This window comes from Rhopalosiphum maidis, chromosome 2 (genome assembly GCF_003676215.2).
Source record: "Rhopalosiphum maidis isolate BTI-1 chromosome 2, ASM367621v3, whole genome shotgun sequence".
Lineage (NCBI taxonomy): Eukaryota > Metazoa > Arthropoda > Insecta > Hemiptera > Aphididae > Rhopalosiphum > Rhopalosiphum maidis.
The window spans coordinates 25,281,438-25,300,554 of NC_040878.1; the positions used below are offsets into that span (position 1 = coordinate 25,281,438).

The following is a 19,117-nucleotide window of genomic DNA, read 5'->3' on the forward strand; positions in this document are numbered from 1 at the left end:
TTTTCAAATAAATCAATATAACTTGATGCCTTAATAAACTATTTTTGGAAATTGTTTTTGAATTCTGTTAAATAATTATGGTTATGTACTTAAGTGCAACATAAAACCTCAATCTCAATGACCTTAATATTTTAATAATAATCTTTTCAAAATATGTTTATTTGTTTCATTCGTCGTGATAAATAACAAGATACGTATATTTCAGTAGCTTCATTACAATTGCCTTTGTTTTAACTAGCCTATTTGTGTAGAGACTAAACTTTAGACTCTAAAGCTATAGCTTGTTTATATTATACTGTGTACCTATCGAACTGATACAAATTAAAAGTTATAATTTTATCAGTAATTCTAATTAAATAAAAAGTTATTGTTATGTTTAAAAAAATTTTTAAATATTCTTGTTAATAATTATGTTAAATATTTATTATTAATAACATATTTTAACTGTATAAGAAAAAAGTACACGAACAAAAGAGAAAGAATAAGAAAGAGGGAAAAGTCAACTTTTGGGAATCAAATTCTACATTAAAATTGAGATTTTATAACAGATTTACAACTTATTTTAAATAATTTAAAATGTATATTTAATACATTGAATTAAAAAAATAATATTTTTATAATATTTTTTTTATTCTTTTTCTAATATTAAATTATTAAAAACTTAAAGTTTTAACTACAAATTGATTTAGCACATAACAATACTGCAATTACACAACAAATTATTTATGTAAATTATAATATATAATTTTAAATTTAGTGCAATACAAAAGTATTATATATAAATAGAGAAAATCTGTATAGTTGTAAGTAAATGTGTATAGTTAAAATTGATAATGTATTATATTGTGTAGATAAGAATGTGCGCACGTGTCTCCAATTTTCAAACAATATCTGTAATAATATTTTATCAGAGAAAGTAAACTATTTATCTGAATAAATCATAGCACTATTTACCTGATAAATGATTATTACTGTTGTTGTTTAATTGAACTAAATCAGATCAATTCGATTCTTCTTACTCTTCTCCAAATATGAGTGTCGGAGCAACTTTTTTCATTTTTTTTTTTGAATTACAAAAATTTACGAATGGTCTGAGTGTTAAAAAATAAATAATTTCAACCAAACTCAAAAAGCTAAATCCCAAGCATAATCCCATTATTCCACCTACGTTACCTAAATTTTAAAACTAAATTGTGTTAAGTAATAAAGAAACTAGTATACTTATTTAAAATTTGAAATTCTTACCCATAAATTGACCAAATGTAAAAGTCATTATTCGATTAAATCCAATGAAATTTTTACTTTGATAATAAACACTTAATATCAATGAATTAGATAACCTAGAACAATACAATAATTTAAAACAATTAATTATATCATATAATTATTACATAATATATAATTGTTAATAAAATATGGAAACGTCAAAAAAGTTATTCGCGTTCCAAACAAAAATATGACACAAAGTCTTTTATAAAAATAAATTTTATTTATTATCCCTAGGAAATTATCTTTCAAAAACTATTTTTCTGTCAATCATTTGTTCTTTTGCTACAGTTGAAATATATAATTCAAAAACAATCACAACTATCATTTTTATGATTTTCCATTTCTTAATTATGGGCATATTTTTTATGTTAACACCAAAAAGCTAGAGACAAATTCAACGAATGTTTATAAGTCAACGTAAATCCAACATCGTTAAGATTAGTATTCGTATTTATGAGTTTACTCTGCTACAAATATATTCATAATTACATAATTAAAAATACAAATCACAAAAATAACTGTAATTTTTTTCATAAGCATGGGATTTTTAACTACATTTTTTTGTTTTTTTTTTAATTTTTACAAAAAATATATAATCTGTACTCTTGGACACAATAAGAATTTGATATGATATTTTGTACATGAAAACGTGAGGGAAGAAGCCATCCAATGAAAGCACTACCTTTTTATTTATCATTAATTTATTTTTTTTTTTTTTTGAACTACATTTATTAATTTTTTAAATATATTTGTAAATATTTTTATAAGCCGTAAAAAATAATCTATAAACACCCACGAAGTCTCAGGAAATCTATTGATATAACTTTTATTGAAAATTCTCCAGTAGTTTTTGAAAATATAGAGGACAAACAAACAAAAAAATTCATTTATGTATATATATATATATATAGAGAGAGAGAGAGAGAGAGGAAATAAAAGGAATCCAATAATATACTCTGTAGTGGTACATAAAAAATGTGTTTGTGATTACATTTTGTGGTTGTTGATTTTTTACAATTTTCATTATTTTTCAAATAAGTATAAGTACTAACAGCAGAAGTGCCGTCGCTGGATGATATTACCACTCAAGTCACATGTCTAAAATTCAAATAATCTATATTTTCGGCTTATTGTACTAAGAATGTACAGATTGTTGAATTTCTTAAATAAATATTTAAAGATACTTTAAAGATTTACTAAGATTCATCTAATTTAAAGTTATAATGACAAAACGATTATAATAATTTATAATTATAATAATTAAAACACAGCAGAATTTAAATACATTAGTAGCATAGTGATACTACTAATAAATATATATATACTTAACGGATTTTATTTTTTAATTTTTTAATAAAATAGCACAGTTACGCAAAAAATTAGTACCTAATCAAAGAGAGAAAATGTATGTTTTATTGTATCGCGGATGTATAATATTTTGTATAAAACATGAATACAACAAATATTATAAAGCATAATATGTACTTTTAGGATACAAAGAATCAAAATTTAAATCTGTTGTCAATTTTACATTTTTCTTTTTTCTTTTATGTAGAATAATGATTGTATTCTCGTCTTTACCACTCGTAGAATCATCCGCACATATATTTTAATGTAGATATAATAACCTACACATATTCCATAATATCATATTTTTCAGTCACAACTTCTTGTATTGTATTTGATTTTTTTTTTTGCAATTTTATTTTAAGAAAGTACCTTAACGAAATTATTTATTGTCAGAAGTATGTTTGGATTTTCAAACTTCAATTTAAGACACTCATTATTCTGTTATAATATTTAGGTATTTATTATTTTTACGTACATTTATTATTTCTGAACACTATAAAATTTTATTCATGAACATTATTTTTTTATTTTATTTAATTTTGAAATCAATAGATTAATATTATAAATGCGTTTTATTCGTTATTAATTGTTATTGAATTATCAAAAGTATTAAATCAATAATATAGAATTATTATTTTCACATATATCACTCTCTTTTTACATTGCATGTTACAATAACCCGAATTTTTACAACCACATTTTAGAACTATTCTCATTATTTTACAAGTACTTATTTTTCGTCAATACCTATGATATAATTCCCAAAAATAACATTCTGCAATGTATACAGTACATAACCTGAAGTTAGTTATTAAATTTGACTACAACAGGTACATGAAGAGTGCTCCGTGTAAACACTTATCTATCGGAAAACAAATCGTACCACCATACACTAATTCATCCACACTGCGGTTGTTTTCAGATAATAATTTATCAAGTTAAATTGTAAGGATTAATAATATATGAAATGTGAAGATAAACCGCTTGTTTATTAGAAAATAACGTTGACTGTTTAATATAATATAAATAAACATTATACATTTTATTCCACAATATACGCCTAATATTTGTAATTCATAGGTTCATAGGTGGTACTTCATCAACTGGTGGTTTAACGCACGTAAAGTTAGCTAACATACTTTAGCGTAATAAATCAAAATCTACTCCAATATTTTGCAAATTAATTACGAAAATCTGCGAGTGCACTTTAAACATTTAAAAATTAGCTGTTTATAAGTTACAGACAAAATAAGAATGAATGAGCCAACTTCACGTAGCCCAACCGTGTTGCCCTAACATTTCGAAATATACACAATACAATGTGTCAAGATTTATGATAATTTGCAAGTCACCTTTTTAACCCCACCAAATTCATTTTCATAATTTATCACAAAAATTTCAATTTGATATTTACCAATTTTTTTGCCATTATTTTAAGGTGTACACATTATTTCGGCACAATAGTTTTAATTGGATATACTTTATAAGAAAAACAATGTTTTTAGTTATTTTTATTTTATCGATTAAATTAATTACCTTAATAATCTTATACATAATGTTTTTATTTAAAAAAAATAAATATTTATATAAAATACAAAAATACATTTTGATTACCGAATAATATTTTACATCCAATTTATTTTCAGAATAATTATAAAAATTATTATAACCTTATTAATGTAGTAACTGCGATATCATAGAGTTATAGTAAGTACATATATTATATAAACTTTAATAAATAATACATTAAGTATTTATAAATTATAACTACATAAATTTTTTATATTATTTATATGTAGTATGTACTTATGCATGTAAAAATTTCTGTTTGTAAATTATGTGTACCCAATAGTAAATTTGTTGGGGGTGTGAGGTCAAAGTCACCACATCTAACGGTTCTATATCATGCTACCTATCAGACATTAAATCCATTCCTCTAATAACTGCCTGGATCTTTGCTTATGCTACAATATCTTGGATCAATATTATTAACCTAATTTAGAAATTTCATATTGTTCAAAATGTTCGGGAATTATGAACAACAGCCCCTGAACTTTACTAGTTTGCACAATTTTTTTTTTTAACCATTTCTTTGGTATAAAATGGTCTTATTAAATCGTAAACTATTGCTTTGATATACAACTACAAGTATTTACATTGATATTTAAATTTACTGATTTTTATCTATGCATAATGCTTTCATTAAATTCTTACAGGTTATTTTTATTTTTTAGAGCATATCCCGAACGCTTTGCATTCATTGACGATGTTTTGAAAAAAAATTCAGTACACCCTGGTAAACAATCACATGAATCCGACGAAGCCTCTTAACAAAAAAAAGAATTACACAGTTAGTTTAGATATAATATTTTGATTAAGAGGTGAATGTTATTCATTCATTTTTTTAACGATTTTATTATATAAGTTTAAAAACTAATTTATAAAAATAAAAATTTAATAATTAAAACACATCTCAACGCATATACTCGTAATACAATATAATATAATAATATAAATAATTTACTACATTAAATAGAATTAAACTTAATTTTCTGTATACCGTTTTAATGTTTTTAAATTATATCGATGTTTTGTTGTCATTGTAAAATAAACTTAAAAACCGACAAATTGTTTAAAAACACATACCCTTAACATCTCCTAAACGCGTAACCATTGAATAACTTACGTGAGGCAGTCACCCAACAAGACATTTTAGCAGGTCCGCAAACTGGCGTATTTTTCATTCCTACAAAGTTCAAAGCAAACAAAAATGATCAATGAAAAGTGGTTTAATATGTTTGTTGTAAACTTAATCCTTACTTAAAAAGTAAAAAGGCACACAACCACACTGTGACAGTATACTAAAGCTGCGACACTCTAAGACACAATTATTTTTAGTGTAAACTTTGAAAAATTTTAGTTTACTCTCGTTTTGAAAGTAACAATGCCTTATTTTGGGATCCCACGGTATTAGCTCTTTGGCAGTAGTAAGCACAACCGGTTTAATTGAAATAGTCGTGATCATGTTGATGCTAGCTAATAATGTCGGATGTGACTTATCAGGCCATTCGGCTGGACTATGGATCAATATCTGTTAATAGTAAAACGTGATCTTGTGCTGAATACTTTATAATTATTAAATCAATAAATATCAAAACTAATATTGTTTTACGTAGAATACGTCCAACCCATGTGCACATTCTTTGTTCATATCCTCGGTGTGAAGTTCTAATTCCATAGAAGCACTGTGATAGTCACCGTCGCCAAACGTCCTCAATGGTAAATGATCAGTCAGCGCATCGCTATTATATCCGGTATCCGGCTTCCAGCTACTATGATACTTTTTCCAACTATAGTTATTGAACTCCTGCGACCATTCGCTGAACAAAATATAATAACTTAATATTGATTCATTGAATAAAATCGGAACAACTATGTTCCACAGCTGGACGAATTATTTTATTGTTAGTAAATATTGTATAGTGTATATTACTCAACACCGTCCAATAAATCTCTCATTGGCATCATATTGAATGAGTAGCACAAGCCATACGACGTAAACGTTTCTTGAAACAAAAGGTTGCAAGGATCGAATTCCATTTTGCGTAACCAAAAAAATGACTTCACTACTTCTTTACACGGAAATGACAGATTCTGTTAACACGTTCAAAGCAAAAATTAAATTAAAACTTAGTTAATACATCGATGTAATGTCTGGGTTGTGAATTTGTAATTTGTATATCCCTTAGTCAATAAATGTAAATATATAATCATAATGTAAACATTATAACCTATACATTAACGGATATCATGTTTTTTTTATTGCCATCTGGACAAGTACAAGATTCATTTACGCTAATTAATATTGAACAGGACCCACATTTCGTAATTGTAAACGAAGAAAATAAAATCCTTTTACGTGAAGTGTAGATACATATATTTTATATTTTGTATAGTAGTTGATTAAAATTATAATATTTTAATACCTGACTGATAATTTTTAAATTCATTTACTTTATACCTAAATGAATTATTTTTAGTTGAGTAAACCTTTCATATAAAATCATTGCACGACAATTGAGAAAGTATATAAAATATAGAGACAACTAAGATCATTGAATTATTTCATAAACTCATAACTCTTCATCACGTTATCTATTATTTATTTATTTTGTAAATGATTTGAATACACACATGCTCAAACCATGCTCTATTAAATAAATATACCAATACAATAATGTGTAAATTTTTAGGAAAATAAAAACGCTCGACACGAGTTAGATAATAATAACAATAATAGTACTTTCCTTTAGAACTTGCGAAACAAAGGAACCGTCTATATAGTCTTCAGACGGTTTCCATTTTTCCTTTATTGGATTATTTTTGCAAATACCGTTAATTGTATTCTGAATTAATCTGTCGAGTAAAACACATAAACGAAACGAATGGCTATTGAATAAATTTTATTAGCGTATGTATAAAAATCTCATACTGGTCTTCGTATTCGGTAATGTTAATACCCGAATAGTTGTAAACGGAAGGGCGGACTTGGTTCGCACTGCATATCGTAATTGCCGGAAACGGAATCGTCCAGATCGAAGAAACCGAGTTGTCCAACGATATTATTGCTGGCATCTCCAAAAACATGCTTATTAAAAAGTAAATCGACACACCACATAATATATATATGGCCACTAAGATAATGGCCCAAAAGAATCTAAAACAATATTTTATTTTATAAGTACCTATATGATATACTAATAAATAATAACAACAATATGATTCCGTTCAATATATTAAGAACAGTATAATAATATATTTTATTCTCAGACCTGCATATTTTATCGGACTATAAAAATATTATTTTATTTCATACATATTCACTATTAATTATTAAAATAAATTGATAATTATTATTATCTGCAGTAATGCTAAAACCTGAAAACCTTGGTAAGACACGCTTAACCTATTAAATTCGTTGAAGATCTTATATAATTACAATAAGCTTAGTGATAAAAATATAACAACTTTAAAAAAAATTGCAATAACAGTCCCTTCAATTTTCATAAACATTACAAAAAACAGACTATTCATGCTGTAAACAATGAATGAAACGATGAAGTCGTAGTACATTTTTAGTAATCTGCTTACGTTGCAGTTAACTATTGTCTATTATAGCCATTTATGATCATGAACACAATGAATATTGCAGTTCTGTCTTTCATCATTCAGATCCCTTAAAATGTGTCACGTATTTTTTTTTTATGCTTTTTTAAAACAAGATATTTTACTGACTTGAATTTCACCTGTTTTATAAAACATCTTTAAAAAATGTATATTTATTTATTATTATTTTTTAGATATACACGCCATTTGGCTTTCTTCCAATATTATCTTTGCCATTTTTTTCACAAAAACTTTCGTAAACACTATAAATTTATATGCTTACTTATATAAAAGTTTTTTCTATATATTCAACATTATGATTAAATTATTAAGAGATACTTTTTTTCAAAATTTTTTAATTGTTTTAAAATAGTATGCATGATTATCTACATTCTAAATCATACATTTTTCAACGACATGCAGTCGTGAAGTCCCTGCTCAAAAATAGTGACTATAATATACTTTATATTTGCACATTATTTTGCGAACTGTATACACTAAAAATTACGTGATTATGTATTCCATATAAGTATATAACATATATATAGTGTCAATAGACATTACACGGTTCATAGGACAAACGACAACTCTCAAATGTTCAACTATTATATAATGTGATTGTGTTCACGTACATAAATGTATACTATAATATTTTACATATATATAATTTATATGCACATGTAATAGTAATCTCAAACAATAAATTGGTCGGAAACATATATATATATATATAACTATATAGGTAGTATATACTGTGTAATATCTCGAGAAAACGAACCGGATGATTGCATATACGCTGCACAGTGTACTCTTTTATGACAATTGCATACGGGAATAAATAAATAATATATTCTATAACACTCGCCCCTAATTTGACCTATTTTCTGGATTTTTTTTCATCTAGTGCGTATCTATATTATATTTCGTTTTTTTTATTGCACGCGTTTAACTCAAATCTATTATCCATATTACTAGGAAGTATAATATGGAAATTGGAAATTATACTGCAGCTGTATTCGTATACACGGCACGAATAAGCTCAAGTTCGATTTCCGCAATAAAACGTTTTTAGTTTTTACACGATATATTATACGAAACATCCTATTATTTGAAAATCTTGCACTGCAGTAAATAAAAAATAATAATATGTGTTAATGTATTATATATACAACAATTCTTATTGTATTTAAAGAAAACTTCGATAATAATTTACACTAAAGTTCGTATTATATAGCTTATAATATCTTAATGATGCCGATTTATTATCGTGATTACCCGTATCGATATATTTAAAATTACGTTAAAAACAAAAATGAAAAAATATCAACCATAGCATTATAAAACGTAATGAATAATCAACGACATAGTAGTTCGATACAATTACAAATTTGAAATATTTTAAAAACTAAACGACTAATATGTAATAATACAAATTCGCGATAATACAGTGAAACATTTTTTAAAATTGCATGACATATAATATTACATATTACTATATTAGTATATATAAACAAATCAATAAAGGTATTCAAATTTTAAAGTTTGGCATATATATGTATAATCAGGGGAAAATGTCTTTAAGTTCATAAAATAAACTATGTTGAATTAAAATTACGATTTTATAGGTATTTTTGTATCCAAAAATTGAAATCAAGACGAATAATTTTTAGTTATTTTATTATAATATATACAAACGATAGGTTTACGACATTAGATTTGAAAAAATAAAGAGCTATGACGATTTACAAATAATACTACTAGGTAGGTATAGTATTTAATATTTTGATTTTTAGTATTTATTTATTTATGGGTTAAACAAAAGCCGATATAATACATTAATACAGTAAGTCAGTAAATTATTTATATAAAAATAATATTCTATAATATTATTTATAAATATTATACTTGATAGTGTAAAAAATAATAAACAAAACATACAGTTGCATAAATAATATTCAACAATATAAGCTTAGTAAATGGGTGTATAAACTAAAAACAACACAATAGTAGACACAAATATATTGCTAATATAATAATGAATTAGGGGTGCTCATTAGTCATTATCCAGATTCATCATTCCGTCAATAGGATTATTGTATCCGTATAATTTGGAATCGTGTGAAATGAGAGGAAACTTTAACATTGAATTGGGAGAGCAAAGAAAATGCATCATTGCGTCCATGGTTCATTAATCGAGTAAGTACATGTAATATTAATAATTAATAATTAGAACTTAATAATATGAATACTAGTAGATTAAATATTACTTAATAGTTGACAAAAATGTAAAAATAATATATTGCATACATTTTTGTAAAACCATCTTGAAAGACTAATTTCATTAGTATATAATGTATAAATTTTATAACTAAGAAACTACTCCTTCATATTTTGATTAAGATAAATTTACATTTTCTAATAAATCATCTGCTTGACACTTTTTGGTATTAAAAAGATAAGTTCTCATTGAAAAAAAAAATTTTTTGTGAACATTCCTTAAATGTTATAAACAATATCAAATTTAATATATTTAAAAATGTGGTCCTTCGTCAGAATTTGGATAGATGCACTATTAAACAAAATAAATGTGGTTAAGCATGCTTGTTGAATCGCCCTGTGCATAGTATTTCGATGTACTCGAAAACACGTTACCCCCAGGCCCCATAGATAAACTAACGTTTGGTGTAAACGCGTGTCAATCAAAACAGTTAAGTAGCGGGTGATCAAGCAAATTTTTATTTTAATACATTATTTTATAGTTTTTGATTTCATAACTGTAACATTTTAAACTTTAACGGGATAAAAAAAAATGTAATTACAGATACGAATTATAGAAATACTCCCTACTCATTATTGTTATCCTTATCAGTATAGTTGCAGACTTTTTAACGTTATTAATTATACATGATATTATTGTATATACACTTGATTGAACTCGGATTTTTTCTGAATTTAATATTTTATTATTTTTAGTTCAATTTAAATAGAGTATACAACGATAAAACAATTTAATCAACCCCCTTCCCCCGCTCACAGTTATCTATATAGGTTGATTATTATAACAAGAATTAATAAAGTCCGTTGTCAATATAATTCTGTGCCTATAATGTATTGTAAATTGTAATGCAGTATTTATTATTAATAATTTACCTATTAGAACAGGTGTAGGTATTTAATAATAGTATATAATGGAATTCAAACATTACATCAGTGGATTTATTTGTATATGTCTACTTATATTATGTGATCGCTTATAGAAAATTTAATTTTTTTCTACACGGAACAGCTGTGGCAGCACCAAGTTTGTAGGCTTTTAAAATGAAACGATTTATTGTTTAACATTATGCGAAAACACCGAAAACTAAAGGTCTGCCAAGGCCCAACGCAATATATTATTAGAAAGCTAAATCCTCGATAGCCATCCAAATCACGTTTATGCCACGATACAACATCTCCGAGAATCACGGTTATCGACAAAGTACGAGTAGGTAATGATATATGACGTAAGCGTTTAGAAATTATTAAAATATTACGATTTACTTACTTTCCAATCTTGTTAAAATTGTTTTCCACAAAATGAAAGAAACCATGCAAGCTGGTCATAGAGCAAAACGTCTTAAATTCAAATATGGGCGATTTAGGCTTGTTATATTTCTGGTGTATAAGACTATTTTGTCGGTATGTAGATAATATATCATCTTTAACAGCTCCATACGGGAAAAATGATCTCTATAGACAAATAAACATATTATATGTAATAATAATAATAATGTATAAAAAAAAATAGACAAATGGGTACCATTCTGCTGTACATTAAGTGTTGAATGGGTCACTAAATCACTATTATGGGTGTGTTAAATTTTAATTCAATGATATATCATTGTATACAAAAACGATTCTAAGCAATGATGGTTTTACAGCATAAATCACAAACTATATTTCACGATATTATTTCTGTATACATTATACATAGCTATTAAAGTAATTTATTTTACTTTTAATATTACGGTATATTGATATATTTTTTTCAGAAAATGCTTTGTGAGCTGTTGAGTTAAAAAATTCTGTTTTTCAATTGTTCTTTGATCATTTTCATAAACTACTATCCCTAGTATAAAATTTTAATAATTTAAAAAATTCTAGTTTAAATTTTCAATTAGGTACATCAAAGCTTTAAAATAAAATTATCCACTAAATGAATTACAACAAATAAGAAGGTAGTTATCATTTTAAAAAATAAGTTTATTTGTGTCACTACAATAGACTCTTGAAGCAACAAAAACATCTCAAGTATTTGAAAATATAGTCTAAGTATGTTTAAAAATTCAAAAAATAGAATTTGAATAAATTTATTATTAAATGGAAAAACGGATGTAGGTTATGCTTGGTGAATAATCTTATATACCTATTAATATGTATGAAAATAATGATCACCTTTAACAAAATAGAAAAATATTTCGTTCGATTAAACCACATTCTTCCACATACAATTAACTTTAATTTTTTAATCTTTATTATCATTTTTATTTGATTAGCATAAATTAATCAAAAAAACTTTATAGACAATTATGTATTTGTTCAATAAATTGAATTGACCTATATACGTTCAAATGGATCGTTTAATTAATCCTAGGTGGAATAAAATACTAATATTGATTGTGATATGTGATAACACAAACGCGCCTCATTTACAAAAAACCTAATACATAATAATCAAGACCTACTTTAGGGGTGGGCGACTAGGGTCGACGTCCTAGACGCCTGTTTTAAAGAAATGCTTCAACGATATGTTAATATATTTTAAAGATACAATAGTTACAGTTAGTGTATCTAATAAACTGAAAATCGAAAAAATAAATCTTTTTTTGATCTACCCTTTCATTTAAAACATAATTTTTAGTTATTAATTATAAATAATTTATTACCCCTGTGTTTTTGGCATAGTGTTTTTATAAAATTAAAGACTTTATCATTTTTATCTTATCTTCCAACTATTTTTTATCTAAAAAAATGGACTTTATTATTGAGAGAAGGGGAAGGGCACAAATATATGGTTTCGCCCAGAGTCAATATTTATAGCACTGGCATTGATAATAATGTGAATATAATAGTATTATGATGGAAATTGTTTATGGTTATACATTAATTATTACGAGTATGTATAATTAATCAATTTTCAAAGTAGCAAAATTACAAGGTTATATTTTATAAAAAAAAAAAAAACTAATATACCAACGTGTATGTCAATTTAACAATAATTTTTAATTAAAAAGACATTTTTTTCCAAAAATTGCCTGGAATTGTATTTGTTCTACAACTGATGTGACTCAGTACATTTAAATTAACTATATTACAAAGAAAATCAAAAATATATCAAATAAATTATAGTCGTCTAAATTAGTGTATTGACACTCCAGCCTATAAAGAAATCGATTCAGTCACATATTTTGAAAACTTAATTAAATACAATTAAAAAATTACGTTATTTAATGACGATCTTTTCATTTGACCAGTAAACTATTTAGAAAGTTAGTTAATTTGTATAGAATTAACATTGAACAATGAACTTTGGCAACTTTGCTCTAAAAGTGATGACAAGAAATTAATACGAATGGCCGCGCTAGCGATATTTTAAATTGGTTATGTAATACGTACATATACATACCAATTAGTGAAACTTTGAATGGTTTACAAGCTTTATAATTTGTTTTAATTGGTGCCTCTAAAGGAGACGGACCTCTAACTACTGTATACTTAAAAACTAAACAGTAACTGAAGTGTAAAAAATCAATTTTTGTAATTTAAATGCTAAGATCAAACTTCGTACTAGGAAAACCATCATTGCTGAAGCTAAACGGATCAGGTGACCAGATACTTTTAGTCACAGCTCGTTAGTAGTTATTAACTCGCGAACAAAAATCTGCTGCAGACTAGTTAAAATGGTTTGCTTCGTCTGGACCTTTAGGTTATACAATAGATCTATAGATTCTGAAATTCGACACGATATTGTCATCACTTAATTTCTATCTGACATTCATAAAATACAGAAAATTCAGTTTACATATTTGATGATCTCCCAGCTCAGGAATCAACAACCTTTCTTCCTTCACGGGCCATATTTTTTTTATCAGCTTTTTTAGGGCAACTGCATTAAAAATAAAAATAACCATTATTCAAAATAAAATTTTAACTTCTATTATTAATACATTTAATTTACATAAAAATCATGGTTATAAATATCAGTTGCATTGTTTGGTTTTCCTTAATAACTAATTTCGAATAAAATATATTACCTATTATATTATAATTGCTTTGAATTCTTTTAAATTATAGTCCAGAGGTCTCCAGCTTACGGCCCACCAACTTTTTTGAACCCACCCAATAATTTATGTTATTAAAATAATATATCAGTTTCCATACTTTTTAATTTATTAAATTTTTCATTTGATATTATTCATATAACAACTTATTATACGGAAATTACCGTCATTACCATGTGCGAGTCGTCCAATCAGCACCTCAATTTACGACCAAAAACCAGCGACAAGTCTTTTTAACTTTATTATTTTGTCGTTAATAATTAACCTTCCCATATTTTACCTATACACTAGTTTCATTATATTATTTTATTATACACTGGTAAGTTGAAATTATTTATTATTATTATTTTGTTATAATTATTATTATATGTGGTACTTTGTGGCAATATAATTTTATATTTATCAATTATAATTACCATAACCCTACATTTTGTCTGATCAAATGTATTACTATTTTCCTATTCAGTAGTAGTTATTAGAATTATATTTAAACAGTCCATTATATTCTGAAACAGTCATACTTATATACCCTAATACTAGCTAATGGGTAATAGAAAAAACCCTCGAACACACTTATCTGACTTACAGTATACTCGCGCATTTGCACGTTAGTCACATAATACTTAACGATCGACTCCGAAATAATAATGCTATTCAACTCGTAATCAACGGATTTTTCTAACTACACAAATACGCACTAGCTGTAAATTGTAATAGTAGGTGTGTAATATTGAAACTTATCTATTCTTCAATTTCATTATCTCCTTATTCGTATACATCAAAATTATAAATTTAAAGTATGTTTGATAAAAAAAAATTATGATTTTAAATTTTTGATATTTCATTATTGATAAATATACTATTATAAAGAATCTTATATTAAATTTTCAAACATTTTTACTCATTTATAACCATGTTTAAAAAATAAATAAATGAAATCGAAAATTGTAATTGTTCATAAATAACTTAGAAAAAAATCAAAATATTTTAAAAATTATACTATTTTTAGAAAATGTTAATATAAATACTTAATGAAAATGTCCAGTTTCTGTGGTTATGTTTTTGAATTACAACAAAATAAAAAAAATTTTTAGTCAAAATCTGGATTAGCTTAAATATTTCTGTTATCCATTAACTTTTTGTTTGTTCTTCCAAATATACTAGGAATTTTTAATTTTTACCTCTTTAAAGTAAAAACTAGTTCCAATTTTTATCTCAAATCACCTTCAGAGTTAAAAATTTAATCATTTTATTAACAACTTATAGTGTATTAATGTTCTCATAAAACACACACACACACACACACACATACACATCGACACATCACTGTAAAATCAATGCAGATTCACTCAGAATCTAAATCGTATAATATTCACGTACATATCTAGAGCTTATAGTATCTATAATTTAAAATTTTATACCATATTACCTCGAGGTCGCAAAATAAAGGTAGGCGGACCACAGGTTACCGGTGTCTGCTTTACAGATTCACTAGCACTTTTTCGGCAATCACGTTGTATAAAAAATCCGAAGATCATATTCAGGTATATACGACTTAGTACGAGTACAGTCAAAATATTTTTAATTTTAAACAAATTTTACACTATGTTTAATGAACTAAATGTTTTATAACTTTTTAAACTGTAAGCAATATTAATATCGTATCCAAGGCTTAATATATATACACATATATTTAGCTATGATCGTACCTATCTATATATACTATATATAATTAACAAATATCATATAAAAACTTAATAGGTAGTACCAGTGGCGTAGTCAAAAATCTCTCAAGGGAGAGGCCCACCAGATGAATCTAGAAAAAAAAGCCCCTTACCAACTAAATACATTATTTGTTATTTTGTTATGATTTACATAATGAAATATAATCATTACATTTATCTATGTAACACTTTTTTAACATATTTATAAGTATAGCTGAAATCTGCATTTAACATTGTCAATAATTGTTATTTGTCATTTATACTTACATATTTTAAAAAATATTCAAGGGTACAAATTTAAAATAATTTTAATTTGTCGTTTGTATATTAATTATTTAAAAAAATGTTAAATAAATTATTTAAATTATATACAAATGATAATTAATTAATTATTTCTAATGATTTTAAATTTTTACCCTTGAACATTTTTTTAAATTATGTAGGCACGAATGACAATGTTAAATGCAGATTGCAGTTATACTTTTAGATATATCAAAGAAATGTTGCATAGATAAATGTAATGATTATATTTAATTATGTAAATCATAATAAAATAACAAATAACGTATTTAGTTGATACGGGGCTTTTTTTTCCCGATTACCCATCAGATATAATACCAAAATCATACATTTTAGTATATTATATTATTTAATATTTAATTAAGATGTAACAATTTAAGTACGTATATGACTCTGTGAGTCAGACTGTGACTGCTGCTGTCCGTCATCCACGACATCGTTAGTTTCTATTTTAATTTTTTTTTTTGTGTTGAGTTAAAAAAATTAGTTATCTTCGATGTTCTTTTATTTTGTTGCATATTTTTAAATTCGGTTGTCAATTTATACAAATATTAAAATATATACACAAGTAGATAATTAAGTTATATAAAGTACATTGACAAGTAAAATAATACGTTGTTGACAACTACACGATTAGACTTACGCGTTTTATTGGCAATTAAACAGCAACTGAGCAACAAATGCGGTATCGACCTATTGCCCGAATGGTTCCAAACAAACGTTCTAGTCAAATACTATATATTTTTACTATACTATATTCTTTATTATACTCTGTTTTTTTTTTCAATACTATATTTGGTAATGGCAAATTTATCTTTTGCTAGGTATCACAAACCAATGCGTATTTACATTTTACTATTTTTATTTTGGTTTTCATATCAAATCATTATTTAATCATACATTTTTTGGTATCGAGTACTGAGTAGTATTGTGTTGTACTATTATATGTACTACACGGACCAAGGGGGGCGGGCCCCTTTGCCCCAAATAAATACTCCATTGAGTAGTACATAATTAAGAATGTTATTAACTATTCATTTAGGAAAAGTGTCGTTTAAGATTTTCTATATGACAAAGAATGGCATTTGCCGTCTCTCAAGTGCTCATCCAATAAAACAAAATCCTGTGGTCTGACTTCAGCTCTAACCTCAGGATATTCAAAAATAATCTATGAATAAATTACTTGGAAACCACTTAATAAAAACAATATTTTTTCCAACTATTCAACCCCACCTCTGACTATTAGGTATATACAACCTTAATTACTATATAGAAATGCATGACCTACTTCTCCCATATCCGATTTGGTCACACTTTGTTTTCCTGCCATGATTCGACTGCCCAAAATTGTCAACACAACCAACTTATCGTCCTTTTTCATCTTCTTCAAAAATACCCTTCAATATTCAACATGTTTTATTCTCCCATCGAAAAAAAACATTTTTTATCTATTTTATGTTTTTCCACCTTTAAATTTTCTTAATTAATACTATAACCACCCCACCTATGATCACATAGTTGAAACTACCTACTAATTATTCCATTATTTTTTGTTTTGTTTTTTATAGTCTAAATAAAAATAAATCGAGTTACGAGCCAAGTGAAGACTTATGGTACCTAATTGGTATTTATATCTTTATCTGTAGAAATGTAATGAAATTAAGTCGTAACTATAGAAAAGGCAAAAAGCCCCTAGACCATCCTTTGTCAATTGGGGCGAGACCGTTTTCGACCAAAAACGTACCCTTCCCTTTTCGGCCGATTCACTTTTCGACCAAATTTAAAAAAGACCAAAACAAAAATTATAAACAAAATAATATTTATAAATCATTTTTGTAAAATTATAGCAATTATATAATTAAATAATTTTGAAAATGATTAAAAATATAAGTTGCATAAAATGTTGTAAAATAAAATATAGAAAATTATTTAAAATATAAGCATATTATAATATTATTTTTATAGTTAATATGTAACAATATGTATAATATTATATAAAAATATAAAATAATGATATACAATTTTTTTCAATATTAATTAAGTATAATAGTAATATAAAATAGGTAATTTTGAAAATTACACGATACAAAAAGTTTAATGTATTACGTTTTATGTTACACCTTATACATATCGAAAATGATTAAAATCTATGTATAATATTTGTCATTAATTATTTGATCGGTGGTCATCGTGTTTGCAACTGATATTTTTAATCATTTTCAAAATTACATAATTATATAATTACTATAATTTAAAAAAAATTATTTATAAATATTATTTTGCTTATAATTTTTATTTTGGCCAAAAGGGGAATCGGTCTTTTTTAAATTTGGTCGAAAAGTGAATCGGTCGAAAAGGGAAGGGTACATTTTAGGTCGAAAACGGCCATGCCTGTCAATTATCTTGTGAAGAAACCATTTTAGTCGTAGCAGTCGATCATTTTAATTTTGGTAAGAAGTGCAGTACGGCAGTACCCTTTGACCCCTTTGACCCTAACCTAGGATTTACCTATAAAAATAAGCGTGTGATATTTAATTAAGCCCATGCTACTTGTATGTGTTTGAATTGAGTCCAGCTTATTATCTTAATATCTTAGTCCATATAGATAAAATGTCATAACTACCTGTTTACCTACACAGTAAAATTCACTCAAAATGAAATGCTTTTTTTCATTCGGAACATCCAAATATTTTTATTCTTGTGAACACTCTTCTGGGAATACAGTCTGATACATAAAAAGAAAAATTTTTACGGTAGCAGAAACACAAATATATAAATAAGCAAATTTGGAGATTTGACTTTTTAAAATCTGTAACATTTAAATTTTTTCTATCCACTGTTAATTATTAACATTGTTATATATACATATATAACTATTCTTATTATTTTAAAAACATTATTATATCACACATAATTATTATTATTAAACACAATGTAAGCAATCAATATATATCAATAATAGGCAAATAAGCTCAACTCAAACAACTT

General features: G+C 25.7%; 1 protein-coding gene across 1 annotated transcript; it reads right to left on the reverse strand.

Moving 5' to 3' along the window:
- Positions 1-1,015: 1,015 nt before the first annotated feature.
- Positions 1,016-11,462, reverse strand: LOC113554372 (pickpocket protein 28-like). Its single transcript, XM_026958187.1, has 8 exons — positions 11,330-11,462; positions 6,113-6,273; positions 5,792-5,999; positions 5,440-5,710; positions 5,306-5,365; positions 4,834-4,945; positions 1,246-1,340; positions 1,016-1,173 (listed from the first exon to the last, which is right to left on the reverse strand). Exons 2-8 carry the CDS (start codon positions 6,217-6,219, stop codon positions 1,016-1,018), a joined length of 1,011 nt encoding a protein of 336 aa, XP_026813988.1. The 5' UTR covers positions 6,220-6,273; positions 11,330-11,462.
- Between the last annotated feature and the right edge of the window lie 7,655 nt (positions 11,463-19,117).

Bases quoted from the DNA above. Each gene is read 5' to 3' on its own strand.
- LOC113554372 (XM_026958187.1), bottom strand. From the start codon at position 6,219: ATGGAATTCGATCCTTGCAACCTTTTGTTTCAAGAAACGTTTACGTCG. The intron at 5,366-5,439 runs GTAAGGATTAAG...TGAACTTTGTAG, and splicing joins TGTGCCTTTTTACTTTTTAA to GAATGAAAAATACGCCAGTT. The intron at 1,174-1,245 runs GTAAGAATTTCA...TTTAAAATTTAG, and splicing joins TACATTTGGTCAATTTATGG to GTAACGTAGGTGGAATAATG.